Genomic DNA, 19031 nt, shown 5'->3' with positions numbered 1-19031 from the left:
TGTGCCTCCATGCTATTTTAAGAAAAGCACACATCAGTCAGTTATATAATTTCTTGGACTTCCGAAGCATCCATTCAGTCAGTTTCCTCTCTTCACTACCAACGAGCATGCGTACTACAGGCTCGCGGCCGCTGGCTGCTGCTGCGCCGCGGGAGCGAGTTAGAATGTATTGACGTCAGAAGGAAGCTGGACACACGCGCGTATGTACGTGCACGCGCGCGAACGAAACGTTCTGTCCCACTCTTGCGTGAACTCGTTTTGCGGAGTGGGCGCGCGGTCACACCAGCTCGTACCTCTGGAATGAATAAATGAGGCAGAAGGCAGGCAGTTAATGTAAAAGTATGTGCACACATGGACCGCAAACATGGAAGATTATGAAAGAAAACGAAAAGGCAGCGCTGTCATTTCCTACGTCTGAATTCAGTGACACCAAGTGTGAGGCTGTGGGTGACAGAAAGAACTTTTGGTTTAACAGCTCGCAGACGGGATATTTGCACAACAGTGGTAAGTTGGCACCGAGATAACAGGGTTTTTATAGCTGCCTCTGTTGTCCAGTAGCGGCATGTATTCCTGTGGCGCTGTCAGTGAGGTTGTTAGTAGCGTTTGTTTGGAGGTGTTGAGCAGCAGCCGGGAGGATGACTACTGTGTGCGTATGTGCCAAGTCGGGACTGCAGTTGAGACTAAGTAGAGAGCAGCTGGCCTTACCACAAGGATAGCAGCCCACAGGCAGGTTTTCGCATTGAATTGGACCTAATAAACCTGTACAGCCGAAGATATCATCGCGTTTTTAACACGATGAGGCCTAACGTAGCCTACTTCTGTACACTTGGCACAGTACAGCTGTGAGAAAAGGCTGCTGTTGCCTTTAATGGGAACAGTGGTGCTGCCATCCTAGTGATAAATAAGAGATGATGATGATGATGTTGATGATGATGAGCCTTGACAATGATGAGGATGAATAGGATAAAGATTACTGCAATGAAGTTGACATAATTGTGTAGATGATGAACATGGTAATGAAGATAATGATTTTAGCAGAACTTGTTACCTTGGGGAAGATCTGATGATGACATCATCAGGTCTAATGCCACCTTTTGACCCTCTTCACCAAACTAATGACACACACACACACACACACACACACACACACACACACACACACACACACACACACACACACACACACACACACACATACATACATTATGGTTTCCTGTTACAGTATTGATTTGGCATGCCATTAGTGCTGGCTGGGTGTTATTTGAGATAAAGACAAACACAGCCTCTTCAATATCAGACAATAAAATAATATTTACCCTCTACTACTCTCATTCCACTACATTACAATGTATACATTGCAATCTAGTCTTCGCCACTTAATTTGAACTTGTTCTGTCTTCTCTGCCTTTATTAAAATATGTGAAATATCTATTTGTTTTTCGACCAGTGCCTGAAGGGATGAGGCATTAGCGTCAGCTGGCCTAATCCAAGCCCTTTTCCCTTTGGGCCAAGACCAAAATCATCAATGCTGTCATTTTGTCTCATTGTGTCGTCTTTTCTTTGTCCTGACAGGCAACTCCCTATCAATGAGGAACTTTGCTGCCCTGCACCCCTTCTTCCCTCTGTCCCTGACAACTTGACACACAATTTTCCATCTACTATTTCCTTTTGTCCCTTTGTCCATCTTCCTAAAGCCCTCCAGTTCAGTTGCTCTTTTCCTCCAAACTCCCTCTTTGTTACAAACATGGACTCCTCTGGAGAAATAACCTCAGCCCAGGATGGACATCTGGACACCAGTTGCAGCCCCAGTCGCTCTGATCTCAGCGGACTGTACCAACTGGGTCGGACATTGGGCAGGGGCCACTTTGCTGTGGTCAAACTGGCTCGTCATGTCAACACTGGGAGACTGGTTGCTGTCAAGATGATTGACAAGACAAAACTTGATGTTATGGCAACAAGCCACCTCTTACAGGAAGTGAGGTAAAGAATATTAATTAAGACAAAGGTTGAGAAGAAAGATTTTAGAAAATTTAGAAACAGATTAAAAACTGGTTGAAAAACTGCAGCGGGAGCACTTTGTAGCAATATTTTTTGTTCAGCTTTATTGGGATTTCAAACGGACAGTGTGATCATCTTAATCTAATCTGAGCAAACATGGAACAAACAAAAAACAATGCCTGAATTATAAATGCCATGAAGTGCATATAAGTGCATCACTCAAATCATCCTTATTTAAAACTATTGAAAGGTAATATTCTTAGTTCCTTGGTTTTTAATAATCTTACTTTCATTACTTATTATTTTCAGGTGCATGAGGCTGGTGCAGCATCCCAATGTGGTTTGCCTCTACGAGGTCATCGACACGCCCACCACCCTGTACCTTGTCATGGAGCTGGCCGAGGGGGGCGACCTCTACGACTACATCCTTCGTCATGAGGGCGGCGTGGCTGAGGGCACCGCCAAGCGCCATTTTGCCCAGATTGTGTGTGCTGTGGCGTACTGCCACCAGCTCCATGTGGTTCACCGGGACCTGAAGCCCGAAAATGTGGTGTTCTTTCCCCAGCAAGGTGCGGTGAAGCTGACAGACTTTGGGTTCAGCAACCTATTCCAACCCGGGACAATGTTGGCCACCAGCTGTGGGTCACTGGCGTACTCCGCTCCAGAGATTCTGCTGGGAGAAGAGTATGATGCTCCAGCTGTGGGTGAGAAATAGATTTTAAAAATTACATTTTTTTTGCATCTGAGAGTTAACTGAACTAACCCTAACCCCCACATGGGGACACGAGAAATCTGAAGGGTCAGAAACCAACTAGAAATTTTAGTCATCAACAGAAAAAGAAAAGCATAAAATAAACGTGTTACATCTAGTTATCTAGTTTAATAGGTCCGACTTTCCTCTAAATGTAGCTTAACTTCTTCAGATTCTGGAACTACTACACGATTTTACCTATAGGTAATGATTTATATGATACAAGGAAAAAAACTCTTTGGTTAAACTGTTTACAATAGGTAGACACATGCAGCCAGTGGCAAGAGATCACACTAAAAAGGTTGGAACTCCTTGCTTAGAAAAGCAATATGTGCAAGCTCCTAGTTAAACACATTATTTTTCCTGCTGATTCTGACATAACTCATTTGCATATATTAAAATATTGGCCGGGGGCTATACGCAATATCCTAGTCATTCTGTTTTGAGATCAGCATTTAACCCCACAATAGTTCTCACATCAGTTTTGCGAAGTTGTCTTGTAATTGTAGATGTTCAGATTTCCATTTTGTTCGGAGCACTTTCAAGCTGCTTTGGCTGTTCTGCAGCATTTGATTTTACAACACTATCAGATGAGGTGAAGTTGTAATTGTCGTGGTGTTTCCTACAATAACCTTTGAAACAAAAACAACAAATTATCAACATGACAAATGTGTTTGTATCCCAAATTTAACTGGAGGGCTGGTTCTTTGTGTGTGTGTATCCTTGACCCTTGACCCCCCCTTGTGTATTTTCTTGTATTAAGTACATGTGTTCCTGCTCTGTATACCCTTTCATAGTTATGAGCTTGTATTTGTCTGTGCCTGTGTGTAAATGGATCTATGTTTGTTAGTAAGTGTGTGTGTGTCCATAAAGGATTAGTGTGTGTATCTGGGTCAGTCTGAGCCAACCAGCCAGTCATGAGCCAACAGTGAGTTCTGAAGTGGAACCAAACACTGCAGCTTACCACTGTTCTCTCACACTGCATTGCGTGTGCGTGTGCATGTGATAAAGAGAGAGAAAGACAGAGATAGATAGCAGAAGGAAAAGGTGCCTTGCATCACTGTTTTGTATAAAGGTTGGTATGTACTGCTTGGATCTGTGCAACATTAGAGGTGAGGCCGGCCAATAGGATTTGACATAGGAACAGAAAGAAAACTGAGGGATTTGGTCCCTGGTGGGAAACACAGCAAGTTGGCTTCAGGGAGGTTGGTGGTCTTGTCTGCTAAGCTGGACTAGGATGGATTTTGGCAGGGTTTGGCTGTGTTTTTTTTCTTCTGGTGACTACAAAAGCATCGGCGCTGAATACAAATGCAATTAGGAGGTGTTCTTTTGGACGGATCTATAGCGTTTTTTTTACTGCACATGGCAAGGATGAGTTGCAAATCTGTTAAAACCAGTGAAAGTGTTATTTAACAAAATAATGGTCTTGGGTTTTATTTATTTATATATTGTCTTGTGTTGTTGTCTGCTTGTAGCCTAATAGTCTTGGTGGAATGTTTTTTTGTTTTTTAACCAAGGGCATGATGAGAAGTGGCGACATACAGTACATCCACAACTTCAACATGGCTTATTTGTTGTGTTAGTTCCTTGTTTCATGTGAGTTCCTGTTTCTAAAAGTGTCCACACGAAGGCGTCCATTTGAAATGGTTATTACCTCCTCCAAGACTGTTTTCTGCCTCACCTCAACTCAAGTGCACTTTTTGGTTCTATTTCAACATGATTCAACCTATGACTATCACGATTACATCATCACTTTGTTGAAAATGTACACCTCCATCACCCGCACACACACCCATACTGTACATACAGTATACAGTACTGCGTGTAACAAGCAGGGACAGACTGATGATGATGAATGATTTAAGCCAGGAATCTAACAGCTGTCCAGGCCAATACTCACACATTCACAACAGCCCACGTATGCTGTTACTTTTTTCTGTGTACTGTTATGATGGCCATTATAATGCTCAATTATGTCTCATAAGTTGTTGCAGGAACATTTGGGTTGATACCATTTCTTAGAGGGGTTTGATGCTGAAATATAACCATTTTTGAGGACTTGAGAATTGACAAAATCTGTGCTGTGTTTTGGTACCAAAAACCTTTGACATTTGTAGATTTCTGCAAGAATTGTTCTTCAATTGAATGGCGAGTGCTTATGTTCAGTAAACTGCTGAGAAACTCCCTGATTTTTAATATACCTGTGAAAGCCGTACGTCCTCTAAATGCGCTAGGTCTCAAGTTTGTGGTTGTACAGTTTTATGAGGCTGTGATTATCCTAGAGGTCTAAACGGGTACATTTATACAGTGAGGTCAAGTTTCTAAAAATGTATTCATTACAATAAAATAGCTACAATGTGGATTAACACATTAATACAATTGGGCTTATTGAATCCACAGGGGTTTCAGGTTTCCAGCCATATCCAATGTACTAAGCAACTCCAAGACGTTTGGTGACCCAGTACGTAGAAATTATTCAAATACACCAATACATTTAGAATTGGAGAAAATAACACATTTATACTGCATGAGACGGCATGGATTTTGCCGCAAACTGGATGGGAGTGGGTACGTATGTTATGTCTGTTAAAAAGGAAACTCATGGGTACCAATAGAAAAACATTTTCATTCAGATATCTTGAGGTGAGAGGTCAAGGGACCCTTTTTGCCAGTTTTTCCCTTGCCAAAATTAAGCTTAAATTTATAGCAAAACTTTGCTCCTTTTCAGACAGGCTAGCTTTACCTGTTTGGTACCAATTAATTCCTTAGATCGTCTAGTTTTATAAGATACAGAGATCTTCATCTAAGAGCCCGCTACTGCCTTGTAAAGACAGGAATGTCGGACAAAATTGCCAAAGGTCCCACAGGTGTCTAAGTTTAGGGTTAACATAGGTCCGAGCCTATCAGCTTTACCCTGGTGCTAACGATGGCCAGTCCGGGTCTGGTGATAATCCTGAGCTGCACAGAGTGTCCGTTAGTGATCTCAGTTTAATAAGGTGACTCATAAACCCATCTTCACACACATACACACGCACACATGCACATACACACACACACACACACACAGACACACACACACACACACACACACTCATTCACTCAGACACTGGTCTCTGTGTCTCTTTTATATTTTGTCTATAAACAGAGTGAGGTTTAATTCCCTGTAGTTCCTTCACTGCTAGGAGTCTGCATTATATGCATGCTCTGTCATATGATATGTTTGTGTAATTGTGTGTGTGTGTGTGTGTGTGTGTGTGTGTATATGAGAGTTGATAGTCACATGATGTGGAGGATTGACACATGGGTCATTTGGGTCTCTTGACTACTTTGATAAAGATAAACATTGCTACTACTACTGTAGTTACATTATATCGGCCCATTACTTTGCTGAGCATATGCGTTTTTTGAGGTCTAAGTTTAATGTTAGGTACGTGGAAGGACGTCACTAGTGGTCTAGTCTGGTTTACCAGATGAACAGTACTAGGATAAAGCCTGACATCCTGCGCCCAGGCAGTCTTCCCCCCCTCTGTCTATTTTGCAAGAGCAGCATTGCTGTCTAAGACAATTGTGATTGGTTTAAAGAAATGCAAACAAGCCAGAGTGTTTTTCCTCTTTCCCAGGATGATAAGCTGTGTAGCCAGACCATACTCCAGTACTGATACAGCGTGGTGGAAATAAGTATTAATGATAAATGTTTGTGTTAGCCAAATGGTCTTCTTTTGTTCTAGTGATCAGAACTTAAAATCTGTTAGAACTGGGTATGGTTTGTCACAGACTAAGTAGACCACAAATTAAAGTGTGTCTTTATATATGAATGTGCTATGCCTGAATCTAAATATTGCAAGGTTTGGTGAGTTATGAAGGAGAAGTGCTTGGCATTAAAGTTACAGTAAATGTCAGATAAGAAGAGAGTGGGACCTTAATTGGTGGACTATGTTCTGAGCAGAAGGAAGTTCTGCATTTGGCAGATACTATAAGCCTCTCTGGGCAACAGCTACACACTCTTTTTTTGTGCTATGAGGTGTAAGTAGCATTGAATCAATGGGATTGTGACATGTGGTCATGGTTTCATTTTTGGGCCTATTTATTTATAATGTGGTCCACATGTCTTATAAACTTGGATAATTGAGCCAAGCAGGAAATGATACACCACATATTTTTGAGTGCAACAGATATTGAGTTTGATTGGAGAAAAAGCTGCTTTCTAAAACAGGTAAATGGCAGAGTCCACTCATTTCTCTGTTCCAGGTTGGAGGGTGATGGTTTCTCGTTGCTCAGCTGGAAGCAGCATGGAACTATGAAGATTTTTCAGACAAAACCTCTTTGTCAGTGTTTTCATATCAACCTGAAGGCTCAACTGTTCAGAGTTGGAAATAAAATGGTGCACATCATCCATTATAGCAACACAATCCGAAATCATTTACATCACTTCGGGGGAAATTGTACAACACAAATAAGTCCTTTGGGAGCAGCATGTGTGTGTGAGTGTGTAAGCTGACAAATGAAGTGGACATCAACTGTCCACCTTTTTGATTTTGATTACAAACTTAAAGTGGAAGTACTTTGAATACATATTTTATGTCACGAAATCTTCTGCTTTGTCAAAAACCATGTTGCATTTATTGAATGACAAAGTCTACTCAGTTTTTACAGGGGCACTCCACCAATGTTTCATAATACAATCAAGAGAAAGAATACCAAGCCTGGGAAAACAGTTGTGTAATGTCTTCTCCAGTTCTGAAGAAGATTTCTAAAGTTTGAGAAAATAACCCTGATGGTGATGTCATCAGGGTGGGTCTAACAATAGATGCTACTGAGTTGGATTATAGGAAATGGGGGACCCATTATTTTGGAGCCAAACTCACAGTAGACTAAAATTCAAAATTATGTTAGAATATGTCTTTGCAAGTCCCCTACAGGTACAAAAGTAAAGTACTAAACCGCTGTGTGTGTGTGTGTTTGTGTGTGTATGTGTGTGTGTACACATATTTTAAGAACATGCAACATGTCTTAAATTATCCTTGAAACTCTGATCTGATTCCCAAGAAATAATGCAAAAAAATCACCTGATTAATGCACATAATCACAACGTCTCCCGGCCATTTCCCCCGCAGAATGCTACTACCATCTAGGCTAAAGCTAGCAAGGCCTCCGTCTGTCCCAACTTATGTACAGTTCGGAGCCACGACGCTGGAAAAATAACAAGTCTGTGTCTGATCTAACGTCATTTACACTGATTTAATTGTTCTTGTGTTGCTAGTGCGCGTGACATGCAGGTCTGTATTTTAAAATTATTTTTTAAATTATTTTATTACTTTTTTTTTATATAGCAATATATATCGCAGGGGGAAAAATATCACAATTTTTAAGATTTTTTGCCAATATCGTGCAGCCCTAGTATATGTGTATGTACACCAAACTGGATTCATAAAAACTAGAATGGCCGCAGATATTGTTAGACGTCAGCTCCACATTGTTGATGCGGCACAGGACAGTAAGACCCCAATGTCACTTCGCTCTCTTGACGCAATGAAAGCTTTTGACAGGCTTAAGTGGCCAGTTTTATGGTTTGAGTCAGAACTCAAACCATTCGCCAGTCAATTATGGTGTCACCAATATACATTCTTGGTACACAGCATCATCTCTCATTATTTGCGGACAATGTTTTTGTTTTTTATTCATTACATATTTATATTCTTTTGCTCTGAACAGCGTTTTGAAAGATATTGAAAAGTGGATGGGTCTTCCCATATCTCAGTGGTTAAAAGGAATGTTTTACCCAAGATTAATTTTATTAGCTCTCTGCTACTTCTCTCTCCTCCTGCTGGCTACTGGCGTAAATTACAATCAGTGTTATCTAAATTTATCTGGAAAGGCAACTTTAAAAATTATTTCTGGTCCTTTCTGTTAAGACCCCTCCTTACTTGGTTTAATCCAGATGTGTTTGCTGGCATACCTTAGAGTGCTATGACAGTTCCATGACGTTCTTTTTGCCAATGTTTCTAATAAACAGTGCCAGCTACGCTTTGGCCCCATTATCTCTCATCTTATCAAAACTTAAAGGTTAGCTGACACATACTGTTGTGTAGCTTGTAACTGGCACACTTTTTCCCCATTATTCAATAATGCTGCACTACGGATTGGTGGGAGGCCAATAACAGCTCACAAAGGGAATAAATTCATTGTCTAATAGACATTTTTGGTGAGGTTGGCTTGTTTCCCTTCTCTGACTTACAAAATGCACTCAGTCTACCACGTTCCTCTTTTTCCTTTTACCTTCAGTTAAGGTCAGCGCTCAAGGCATACGTTGTTCCTTGGCAGAAGCCTTTGCCCAATCATCCTATTTGGAAGTTATTTTCTGCACAGCCTAAAAACTGTGGTATGGTGCCTTGGCTTTATCAGTTCTTAGTTTTACCTGGCCGCTCGGCCCTTCCTATGAAGTGGACCTGAGCATGCGATTGCCCAGTCCTGAGTATCGATCTCAACTGGCATAATGTAAGGTCTCACAATCCAGACCATCAGCAGATTCACTACAATTTCATTCATAGGACATATCTCACCCCTGTTAGAATGCACCACAGGAAAACAATTAATAGCCTGTAATGCACTTTCTGACCAATGAAAGCACAAGGCACATATCTTCACATGATCTGGGAGTGCTCTCCCGTTGGTCAGTTCTTAAACAATAATGCATCCTAAATCTCCACCTTGTTTAATGTTACTGTGCCTGTCACTGTCAATGTCTTGGCAAAGCAATACATGCAGAAACAGAAACACAAAAACACACACACACACACACACACACACACACACAGACAGATACAAGACAAGGGACCAATCACCTGTGCAAGTTTCCAAAATGACCTCACAGAATCTGCAATGCTCTGCTAAGTGTCCATAGTTTTCTTTGGCAAATAGGACCTTTTCTGTTTTGATTGGTGACCTCTCCTCATCAGTTGCTCCTCTCTCTTGTGGGGTCCCCCAGGGATCCATTCTTGGCCCCATTTTGTTTGCTGCCTTTAAGGGCTATTATAGAGAAGCATATCCTTTCATTTCATTGCTATGCAGATGAGTTGCCTAAGAAAGCAAATGACAGTGTCACACTAAACTCCCTGCTTTGTTGTATCACTAATATTAAGTTGTGGCTTTCAGAAAACTTTCTTAATTTGAATGAAGATAAAACAGAGTGTATTATTTTCAGTACTTCAGGCATGCAAAATGGTCCAGCTTTGAGTTACACTAGGTCAGCTGTCAAAAAATGTGGGGGTTGCTTTTGATTGCAGCATGAAATTTGCAGATCAGATCAGTAATAATGTTAGAGAGATTTTTCCAGCTTCGTCTCCTGGCTAAAGTTAAGTCCTGAGCAGGCACAACCTAGAACCTCTTCATGCTTTATTAGTTCAAGGTTGGACTACTCTAATGCTTTCTATGTTGGTCTGAATCAGCCGTCCATCTCAAGTCTTCACCTTGTGCAAAATGCAGCTGCTCGCTATTTAACAAATACATCTAGACATGCACATATCACTCCCGTTCTCTACACTCTATATTAGCTCCCTGTGCGTTTTAGAATAGATTCTATTGTTTATTTTCAAGGCCTTAAATGGTCTGGCCCCAGAGTATTTGTCTGAAATTTTAACTTTGCAAAAGCACAACTGGTCATTCCGTTCTTCAAGTCAGCAGGTTTTGGAAGTACCAAGGTGCAGTTGCTGCCCCGAGACTCTGGAACAAGTTACCCCCTGATATTCGTAGTATTACAGATGTAGCTCTTTTTTAGTCCAAACTCAAAAGGTATCTGTTTAGTCTGGCTTTTTATACGTAGCAGTGGTGTGGAAATTTTATTCTTCATTTATATCTGCTGGTTGCTGTAACGTGCTATATAAATACGTTTTGATTGATTGATTGACTGTTTATCTGCACATGGAACCTTTCCTACTTGGATGTAGTGTATATGGAACTTTCCAGGGCGCGGATTAATGGAGCGCCGGGAAAAACTCTGGACACTTAGCAGAGCATTGCGGACTCTGTGAGATCAGCCTGGACCTCTGGACCTTTTGTCTGTGTGTATGTGTGTGTGTTTTTGTATCTGTATGTGTTGTTTTGTCTCCCTCCCTCCTGTTGTTGTTACTGTTTGTAAATGTTTATGTTTTTTTAATTTACAAAAAAAATAATTAGCTCACAAAAAAAAATGTTCGGTTTAGAATGGAATCCTTGACCTCTGAATCGTAATCTAATCAAATCGTGAGGTGCCCAGAGATTCCCACCCTTACCAGTGAGCAGAGTAAAGTACACTCCCAGGCCCAGCACTGAGTGCCTTCTCTTCCTTGTTGCATAAGATGTCTTTGGACTATATTGTGCATTCACTTGAGTGTATGTTGTGTGGCGAGGGCTGAGGGCCATTGTTTGGACCATCATGAGTATAGTGTGGGACAATGGCTGAATGCTTATCACACATGGGACTGGTACGTGGGAGAATCCATGGATCGGGGTCTGAATCAACTACAGTGTTTGGATTTCATTGTGTTCTGAAAGAGTTAAGTTTTTTAATTCCTGTTCATCTAATCTGCCTTGGATAATGTAATTTAAAACCTAAAACTTGTAATATTACACTACTATTATGTGTTATTTTACATAGATTGAACTAATGTGATTGCACAAGCAATGATGCTGCATCCTTATCTTATCTAAATACTACGTATATTCTCAGAAAAGAATGTTGATGTCAACTCTTTTTTCAAAACAAGTACATCTCCACTTTTGTCAGCAGTCTAAGATAATGAATGTCAAAATGATTAGTTATACCCACACTGTTTCCATGCTGGCAACTCCATGAGGCTGTGCTTTGAGATAAATGCTAACATCTGCATGCTAACATGCTTACAATGACAATACTAACATGTTGATATTAAGCAGGTATAATGTTTACCATTTTCACCATCAGTTTAGCATGCTAACATTTGCTAATTTGCTCTAAACATTTAGTACAGTTGAGGCTGAGGGAATGTTATTAGATTTGCAGGTATTTATTTGGTTCTAAAAGAAAGGATTGGAATGAGTGAAAAGTTGACCTGATAAAGAAAAGAGGGAATTTCAGGGATCACCAGAGTCATCCTCTGAAGATGAATGCTTGTTAGGAGCGGAGCGGTTCATGAAATTCATGGATCGGTTCACATCATGGTTTGGGGGTCACAGTTTTTATTTCAGTACAGTAATTGTGTTTGGTACATTTTTTAATTCTGGCCAAGAACATAAACACATGCACACATAGTTATGTAAGTCAAAAATGCAAAATTTTTATATCTAGGGTTACATCAGGGTTAACAAAGTGTGAACAGCATGTGCAGTGTTCCTACTTCTAATGTTTGGGAGAAACACAAGGAGAAACAGAAACAAGAGAGAAAGCACGATCATTCTCAGAATAGCACACAACAGGCCCTCTGTTTATTATGGCCTTCAGCCCTCAGCTCCCTTTCCTCGGAGTGTGTGTGTGTGTTTCCCTGAACCGGTCGCCACGTTGTTCTCGCCCGGTTCAGGCTGTTCTGAGTTTGCACGGACGTCCTCTCACAGGATCTGCATGAGGACGAGAGAGGGAGGGGGTGAGGAGGAAGGAAAGGGAGGAGACGCGAAAAGAACACTGTCAGCACCAGAAAGTGTTTTTGTGTGTGTGTGTGTGTGTGTGTGTGTGTGTGTGTGTGTGTGTGTGTGTCCACATTTGATCCTTTTTATGTAGATTTCTAAGACAAAATCAGATTTTCTCCTCATCTTTGTGTTCTTTTAGAAAATAACTGCAATGGTGTTTTAAATTCATATTTGAAAGGGACATTTATTTATTTTTAAAACACTTATAGAATTCATTGAATTCATAGAGTTTATAGAATTCTAAATATGATCTGATTGCAGGTTGGATGACATGATTTGTTTTTTAAAGGCACTTTTTGTGCTATGTGTGTGTGTGTGTTCCAGATATCTGGTCTCTAGGGGTGATCCTGTACATGTTGGTGTGTGGAGTCCCTCCCTTTCAGGAAACCAACGACAGTGAGACGCTGGTCATGATTCTGGACTGTCGCTACTGCGTCCCCAAACATGTTTCAGACGACTGCAGAGAGTGAGTATTAATGAATGACACTAAGGTTAGACCATAGCAACTGTTGAACATTTAGGTTCCTCACTCATCACAGCTTAAAAAAAAAAAGGGTTATCTGTAACAGAAAACAATTTTATTATCTTTGCAGGTTTTCTTTTCTTGTTTATAAATGTATTCTTTATTTATAGGTTTATTCTGCTCACACAGGTTTTCTGCTGTGGAATAGATGTTGTGGGTCACACTGTCATCAGAAGCTGCTGACCGTAAAATCATCTCATTAGTGTGCGTTTCAGTAGATACTGCAAATGTCCTAGTTATCTCAGAGGCTGCAAATACAGTGGCTTTAAACAGTGAGTGTTATCCATCAAATATTAGCTATTCCTTACTTCAGTACAAAACAACTGTCTCCTTAAACCATATTTCAATCTTGTCAGAGGCACTCCAGACACACCTCTGAAAGTAAATAAAACTCACATATACTGTATGTGTCTTCTCACTTCACTTTCCGTACTCACACCTCCAACAAAAACACCCCACTGGCTAAGCACACACTGTGCTTAGCTCACAGAACTATAGGGTCAACAACAGCAACTTTGGAGAGTAAATTACATTAAAAAAATTCACCTTATCTTCCAGATTTTCTTACTAGCTCCCTATTGACTTAAGAGAGGAATTATTGAATAGAGAAAGTAAATGGGGTGACACAGTGTTACAGTGGGTCTGAATCCACTGGCCAGTGTACACCCTTCTGCATGAAGCTTTCATGTTCACCCTGTGTTTTCTCAGGGTTCTCATGGTTCCTCCCACAGACATGCATGTTAGGTTTCCTGTGAGTGTGAATGGTTTCTGTCTCTATGTGTCAGCCCTGTGATTGCCTGGCAACAAGTCAATGGTGTACCCCGCCTCTTGCTCAATGTTATCTGGGACCCTTGGATCCCCGCAACCCTGAATAGGATACACGGTTACAGATAATGGATGGATGGAAGGAAGTGGATGGAAGGAAGTAGATGGTTAGCAGATGTTTAGCAAATCCAAATAAAAATTAAGATCCACATTAAAAAAGGGCCGACCCGTTTTACATATGCTACAGAAATCCAAACGCTGGTACGGTGTATCTGTAGATCCTTAAAAAGTCACCTTAAAAAAGTCCCCAGAAGGTATTAAAAAGTAATTTACAAAAGTCTTTTTTCAACATTTTCTCATGCCTGTCAAAGACATTACCGGTTAATTATAAAAGTTTTTTTTTTGTAACTGATTGCATCTTATTCCTCTGTGCCATTGAGCACATTGTTGTCCAAAATTTTTTTTAAACACATAAATGAGCCACACTGTTGTACTAGGAATCATGTTCCTTTTTTTCCATGAATACGTAGACTATTATTTACAGTTTATGATGAACATGCACTGAAAGTATTTCTCCCTAAAATAGACCATTTAATAATTTTTAAATAATGTTTGGTACAATCAACAGTGCCCAGCTGTTTTGGGAAATGACTAAGCCTTTAAAAAAATGTAAATGTAAGATGTACATCTTCAGGCAGAAATAAATAGTCATGTGACCAAAAGATCAAATACAGGGCAGGAAAGTCATAAATTATTGAGAGACAGACTAACACATTGTTGTTTTGGTTTTTTCATTGGATTGCTTTTGTTGGCAATGAGAAAAGTATTGAACAAAACCAACGTTATCCTTTTAAACATGAGCTTATAAACACCCAGGATTGGGAAATTGGCAATTTGAAAATAGTGAAACATGACAAAGTGGTTAGCGTGGTACGTTGTCATGTTTCACTATTTTTAAATTGCCATTTTCACCATCATAATACAGCTTGAAGGTACAGCCCTGTATCTGCATGCAGTTCTTGCCCTGAAATGTCCCTGAATGAACGCCTTTCTTTTATTGGTGTATTTGATTTCAGAAAAGGAGCAGAATAGAACAGAACAACCTCCTGGATATTAGAAACTGATACAGGTTTCAAGAAATGATAGCATAGTTATGCATTGAGATGACCTAGATCAGATGTAAATCAGGTAATTCTCTGTGCCAATTCAGTTGCTGTAATGGCTGATCACCAAAATTTAAAGGAAGCAATCAAGCAGCTTATATCTTTTCCATGAAACAATAAACCTCTCTGTCTTTGCCCGGTCAGTCTGATATCCAGGATGCTCCAGAAGGACCCGTCTTGCCGGGCCTCGCTCGAGGAGATTGAGGCTCATCACTGGCTGCAAGGGCTGGATAACATCTTGCTCAGCCCAGAGGCCCCACCACACTGGCTCTCAGGGGCCCTCTCCCCCTGCTCTCCCCGATCAGGAGTACCTGAATGTGGGGACCTGCTCGCCGCCAGGCCCCCGCCTCAGCAGGCTTTCCCTGGCCCTTGGCAACCCAGCCTCAGCCTCACCCTCCGTCCATCTCTGGCTGAGGAACCTCCTGCCACCAAGAACCTACCTGCACTACAGCAGATCTGTGAGGAGGAAGAAGAAGAGGAGGATGAGGAGGAGGGCAGTTTGGCAAAGGAGGGTAAAGGTTTAGTAGCAGAGCCAGAGAAAGAAGCTGAGGAGATGCTTGATGGTGCAGATCAAGAGTGCAGGGAAGAGGAAGAACAGTGGAAATTGGGCAGCTTAGTGGAGATAATAGAGGAGGAAGAGGAGGAGCAGGAAGATATGGCGATGGAAATAGAGAAAGAAGAGAGTGATTGTGTGATTTCAGACCAGCCAGTCAGAAATGGAGACAAGCCGATCAGTCAGACACTTGAAGCCCTACCATTATCTCTAACTGGTTTAGGGGTACCGTGCTGTCAAGGGCAGCCAGACTCCGCAAGCCCAGAGGAAGGAAACAACGAGGGGACAGAACCTAACAACAACACCAACAAACATCCTCCTCTTCTCCCTGCATCCTCTTCCAAACTCATCCGGAACGAGAAAGAAGCCCAAAAAAAAGAAAGAGAAGGAGAACAAGATGAGAAAGCAGAGGAGGGTGGAAGAGATGGCCTCTTAACAGACAGATCTCAACCCCACAATGCTTTGGGGACCCGGGATGAGGCTGCTCCGAGGCTAGAGCAGGGGAAACGACATAGCATAAAGCTGCGTGAGAGACTCTTTCAGTTTCCTCTGTGTGAGAAAGCTCTGGCCTTGAACATACCAACACACAACAAGCCCAAGATCCTGCCGCTGACTCAGTACAACTGCTGCCATGTGCTATAAGTAAAAGCAGCCTTTGTGCTGCCTGCGGTGTGCTGCTTGCTCACTTGGGACATGCAGACTGTTATGCAGTGGGCAAGTGGCTGGCTACAGAGCACACACCTTATGAAATGGCAAACGGCTGCGCTCCCTGTTAAGCCTTTCTAGTGCAGAGACCTTTAGGCAGTAGAGCAAAGGCCTCAGTGTGCTGGATGGGACGCGTACAGCTTCATTCCTACAAACACTCAGTTCTAGCATTGTGCTCATTTAAGAAACATTGTGTCAAGCTAGTGTGTACAGCACAGTGGTAGAGCAGGGTGGTGTGGAGAAAATCAAATATCACCAATTACGTTGATAACGATCGATATTGCGGCAATATTGTAGGGTTGACTATTGGTGTTTTCACAAAATGTTAACACAATGAGAGTTTTGATGAATAATCACCAATCATGTTGATACAATGACTAAGTGGGTAAAGGCAAATAATAAAACTAGCTAGTAATACTAGTAATTTCAGAAAAGGACCTCACTTTGCAGCAGCCTCTAAAACCAGGAAAAGACAACACTTGGCTCATATTACAATATGATGATATCCAAAATGTAAGACGATATCTAGCCTCATATATCAGTGTCAATATAATATTTATACGTTGCCCAGCCCCACACTGTACTCAGACTCAGTAGAACCTCACGCATTTGTACCTGTTACAGGAGCAACCGTAGAGATACAATGACTAGACTGTGTCCAATCTGTAGCTTAGAAACAATACTGGACCTACAGGGAGGAGGGAGGGAGAATGAAGAAAGATGACAAAGGCAAGAGATAGGCAACAGTATTTGTTGAATAAGCTTTGTCTGTTTTGTTTGTTTAAAAGGTGCCTACAACGATGAAATGGTTTAATACTGTACATGGCTACTGTGTCATTTTATTTCTGACTGTAAAAAGCTCTAAAAGACAGAATGGTCTAGCACTAGGTAGATCCATGATTTCATCCTTTCTAGTATATGAATTAGAATACACCAATGAACCAGCTTCTGCTACAGAGTAGCACTTGTTTCCTCTCTTCCCTTTGCACAACCTGCTTCTCTCATTGTTTTAAAAGCTCTTAATATAAGCTCTATTAAAGAAAGACTGAGACTGTTATGACGTGACATATGATATGATGTGATACTCTGTAATATATGCCTAAGACTAAAATTATATGATTTTCTGTTCTCTCAATCCTGAAGTCTAAATGATATGACTTGTCCTAATATACTGTATACTATTAATAGGAGCATTGATCATTGATTGGGATGCAGGTCTTCCGTTGTATTTGAACTTGTTCTTTTTATTCATACTTAACAGTTTAACAGTTTTAATATTTGATCATAACTTATTACATTATTCTTACAAGATTATTTGGGATGTGCAGATATATGAATTTTCTTGATTTTGTTTTATATAATGTGACAAAGATAATAATTCTCTGAAGAGATATGTGACTTTGTGCATGCTATTACTGTTATTTATCACAATATACCTCCATGTCTTGGATCTGACAGGACATTGTTCTTGTGTAACTATAAGTACCTTGAGGTAACCCACTGAATGATGAATTGCACACAGTATGACTACTGCAGCTGGTAGCTTTCTCAAAGGATTATCTTTGGACTGATGGATAGATTTGTTGGCCATTTGGCCCCAAATGACTTGATATGTTATTGTGGAGCTGAGGAGTCCTTTCGTATTGTATTATTATACCATATAATGCCTCTGTGTTCCTATTATTTTTTCATGCACATGTATTTTTCCTCTTTAGAAGATGAGACAAAAAGTGAATAATTTTCTTAAGTTAAAGAAGGCCAAAGCTGTACAATAAGCTAAGGAGCAGTTGTCATGTGAAATCTGATTATCACGTATATTTCATCAGCCATGTGAGCATAAATCTGTGCAGAAGAGGGATAAAATCCCATTATTTGTTCCTGTGTGATTGCACAGCCTGTCTCTCCTCAGTGTGTCTGTGTCTACTGACCTACATTGTAACTAGGACCACGTCTCTACCGAGCCATGAACTTATTTTTCTGTATTTATTTATTAAAGTGGATTTAATCAATAGGATGAATGTGTGCTGTTTTTATACAGAATGTGGACCGTGATATTGTGCAGTGTTGTTTTTCCCACACACCAGAATCTTAATACCCCCTTCTCCACAAGACTGGATTATCAACCGGTTAGCCAGACCTATTTTCAAAAAGCTTTGGAGGATGGCCTGGCAACAGGAGCATACATTCTTGGATAGGAGAAAAATCAGTCAGGGGTTAAGCCAACACATCGTCTTTGGCATTGCTATACTTCAGATGCAGCAAGCGACGCTCTTCAAAATGGTCAATAGGAAGGAACTTGTTATGGTGGTACATTTGTATCCGGCAAAAGAAAACACCACATAGAATAGTAAATGAAGTTAACTGTTTACACAATACAGTAATGTGAGCTATTTAAATTAGCTGGGTAAATGGTTAAATGTAATTTGCTCTTGTGTATATTGTCCATAGCAAAACATCCCAGTTAGAGAGTAAATGCCGTAAACATATGCTTTGTAAATCTGTGAAAAAAACTTTGCAGTAGTTCAGTCCATAGGGAGTTGGGTTGGGAACTGTAGGGTCACCGGTTCAAGTCCCCGTGTGGACCAAAAAGTAGGGAGTGTGGATTGGTGGCTGGACAGATGCCACTTCACCTCCTGGGCACAGCCAGTTGCTGTTAAGCAAGGCACCGTACCCCCCCCGACTGCTCAGGACGCTGGTTCAGCTGGCAGCCCCCTCACTCTGACATCTCTCCATTAGTGTGTGTGTAGTTCAGGACTGTGTGTGATTACTAACAAAGTGTGGACACAGAGTGTAAATTGTAATAAGCTCATAGAGTTATTTTTGTATTAGTCTATACATTGTTTTAATAACACTGCATATTATACCTTTAAATACAGATCTGCAACTAATATGTATTTATATATATTAGTAATATGTTCGCTTAAAATATGAATTTAA

At 40.8% G+C, this 19031-nt stretch overlaps 1 protein-coding gene across 1 annotated transcript; it reads left to right on the top strand.

Moving 5' to 3' along the window:
• The first annotated feature begins 214 nt into the window (after positions 1–214).
• snrkb (SNF related kinase b) lies at positions 215–18108 on the top strand. Its single transcript, XM_034879009.1, has 6 exons — positions 215–504; positions 1573–1670; positions 1703–1980; positions 2308–2702; positions 12710–12851; positions 14981–18108. The coding sequence occupies exons 3-6, from the start codon at positions 1745–1747 to the stop codon at positions 16029–16031; spliced, it is 1824 nt and encodes a 607-aa protein (XP_034734900.1). The 5' UTR covers positions 215–504; positions 1573–1670; positions 1703–1744; the 3' UTR covers positions 16032–18108.
• Positions 18109–19031: the final 923 nt, after the last annotated feature.

Source organism: Etheostoma cragini, chromosome 8 (assembly GCF_013103735.1).
Source record: "Etheostoma cragini isolate CJK2018 chromosome 8, CSU_Ecrag_1.0, whole genome shotgun sequence".
Lineage (NCBI taxonomy): Eukaryota > Metazoa > Chordata > Actinopteri > Perciformes > Percidae > Etheostoma > Etheostoma cragini.
Note: the sequence above shows the minus strand (reverse complement) of the source record. Positions and strands in the feature narration are given on the sequence as shown.

Coding starts and splice junctions, on each gene's coding strand:
- snrkb (XM_034879009.1), top strand. CDS start 1,745: ATGGACTCCTCTGGAGAAATAACCTCAGCCCAGGATGGACATCTGGAC. Junction 1,981..2,307: donor CACCTCTTACAGGAAGTGAG/GTAAAGAATATT, acceptor TATTATTTTCAG/GTGCATGAGGCTGGTGCAGC. Junction 2,703..12,709: donor GTATGATGCTCCAGCTGTGG/GTGAGAAATAGA, acceptor TGTGTGTTCCAG/ATATCTGGTCTCTAGGGGTG.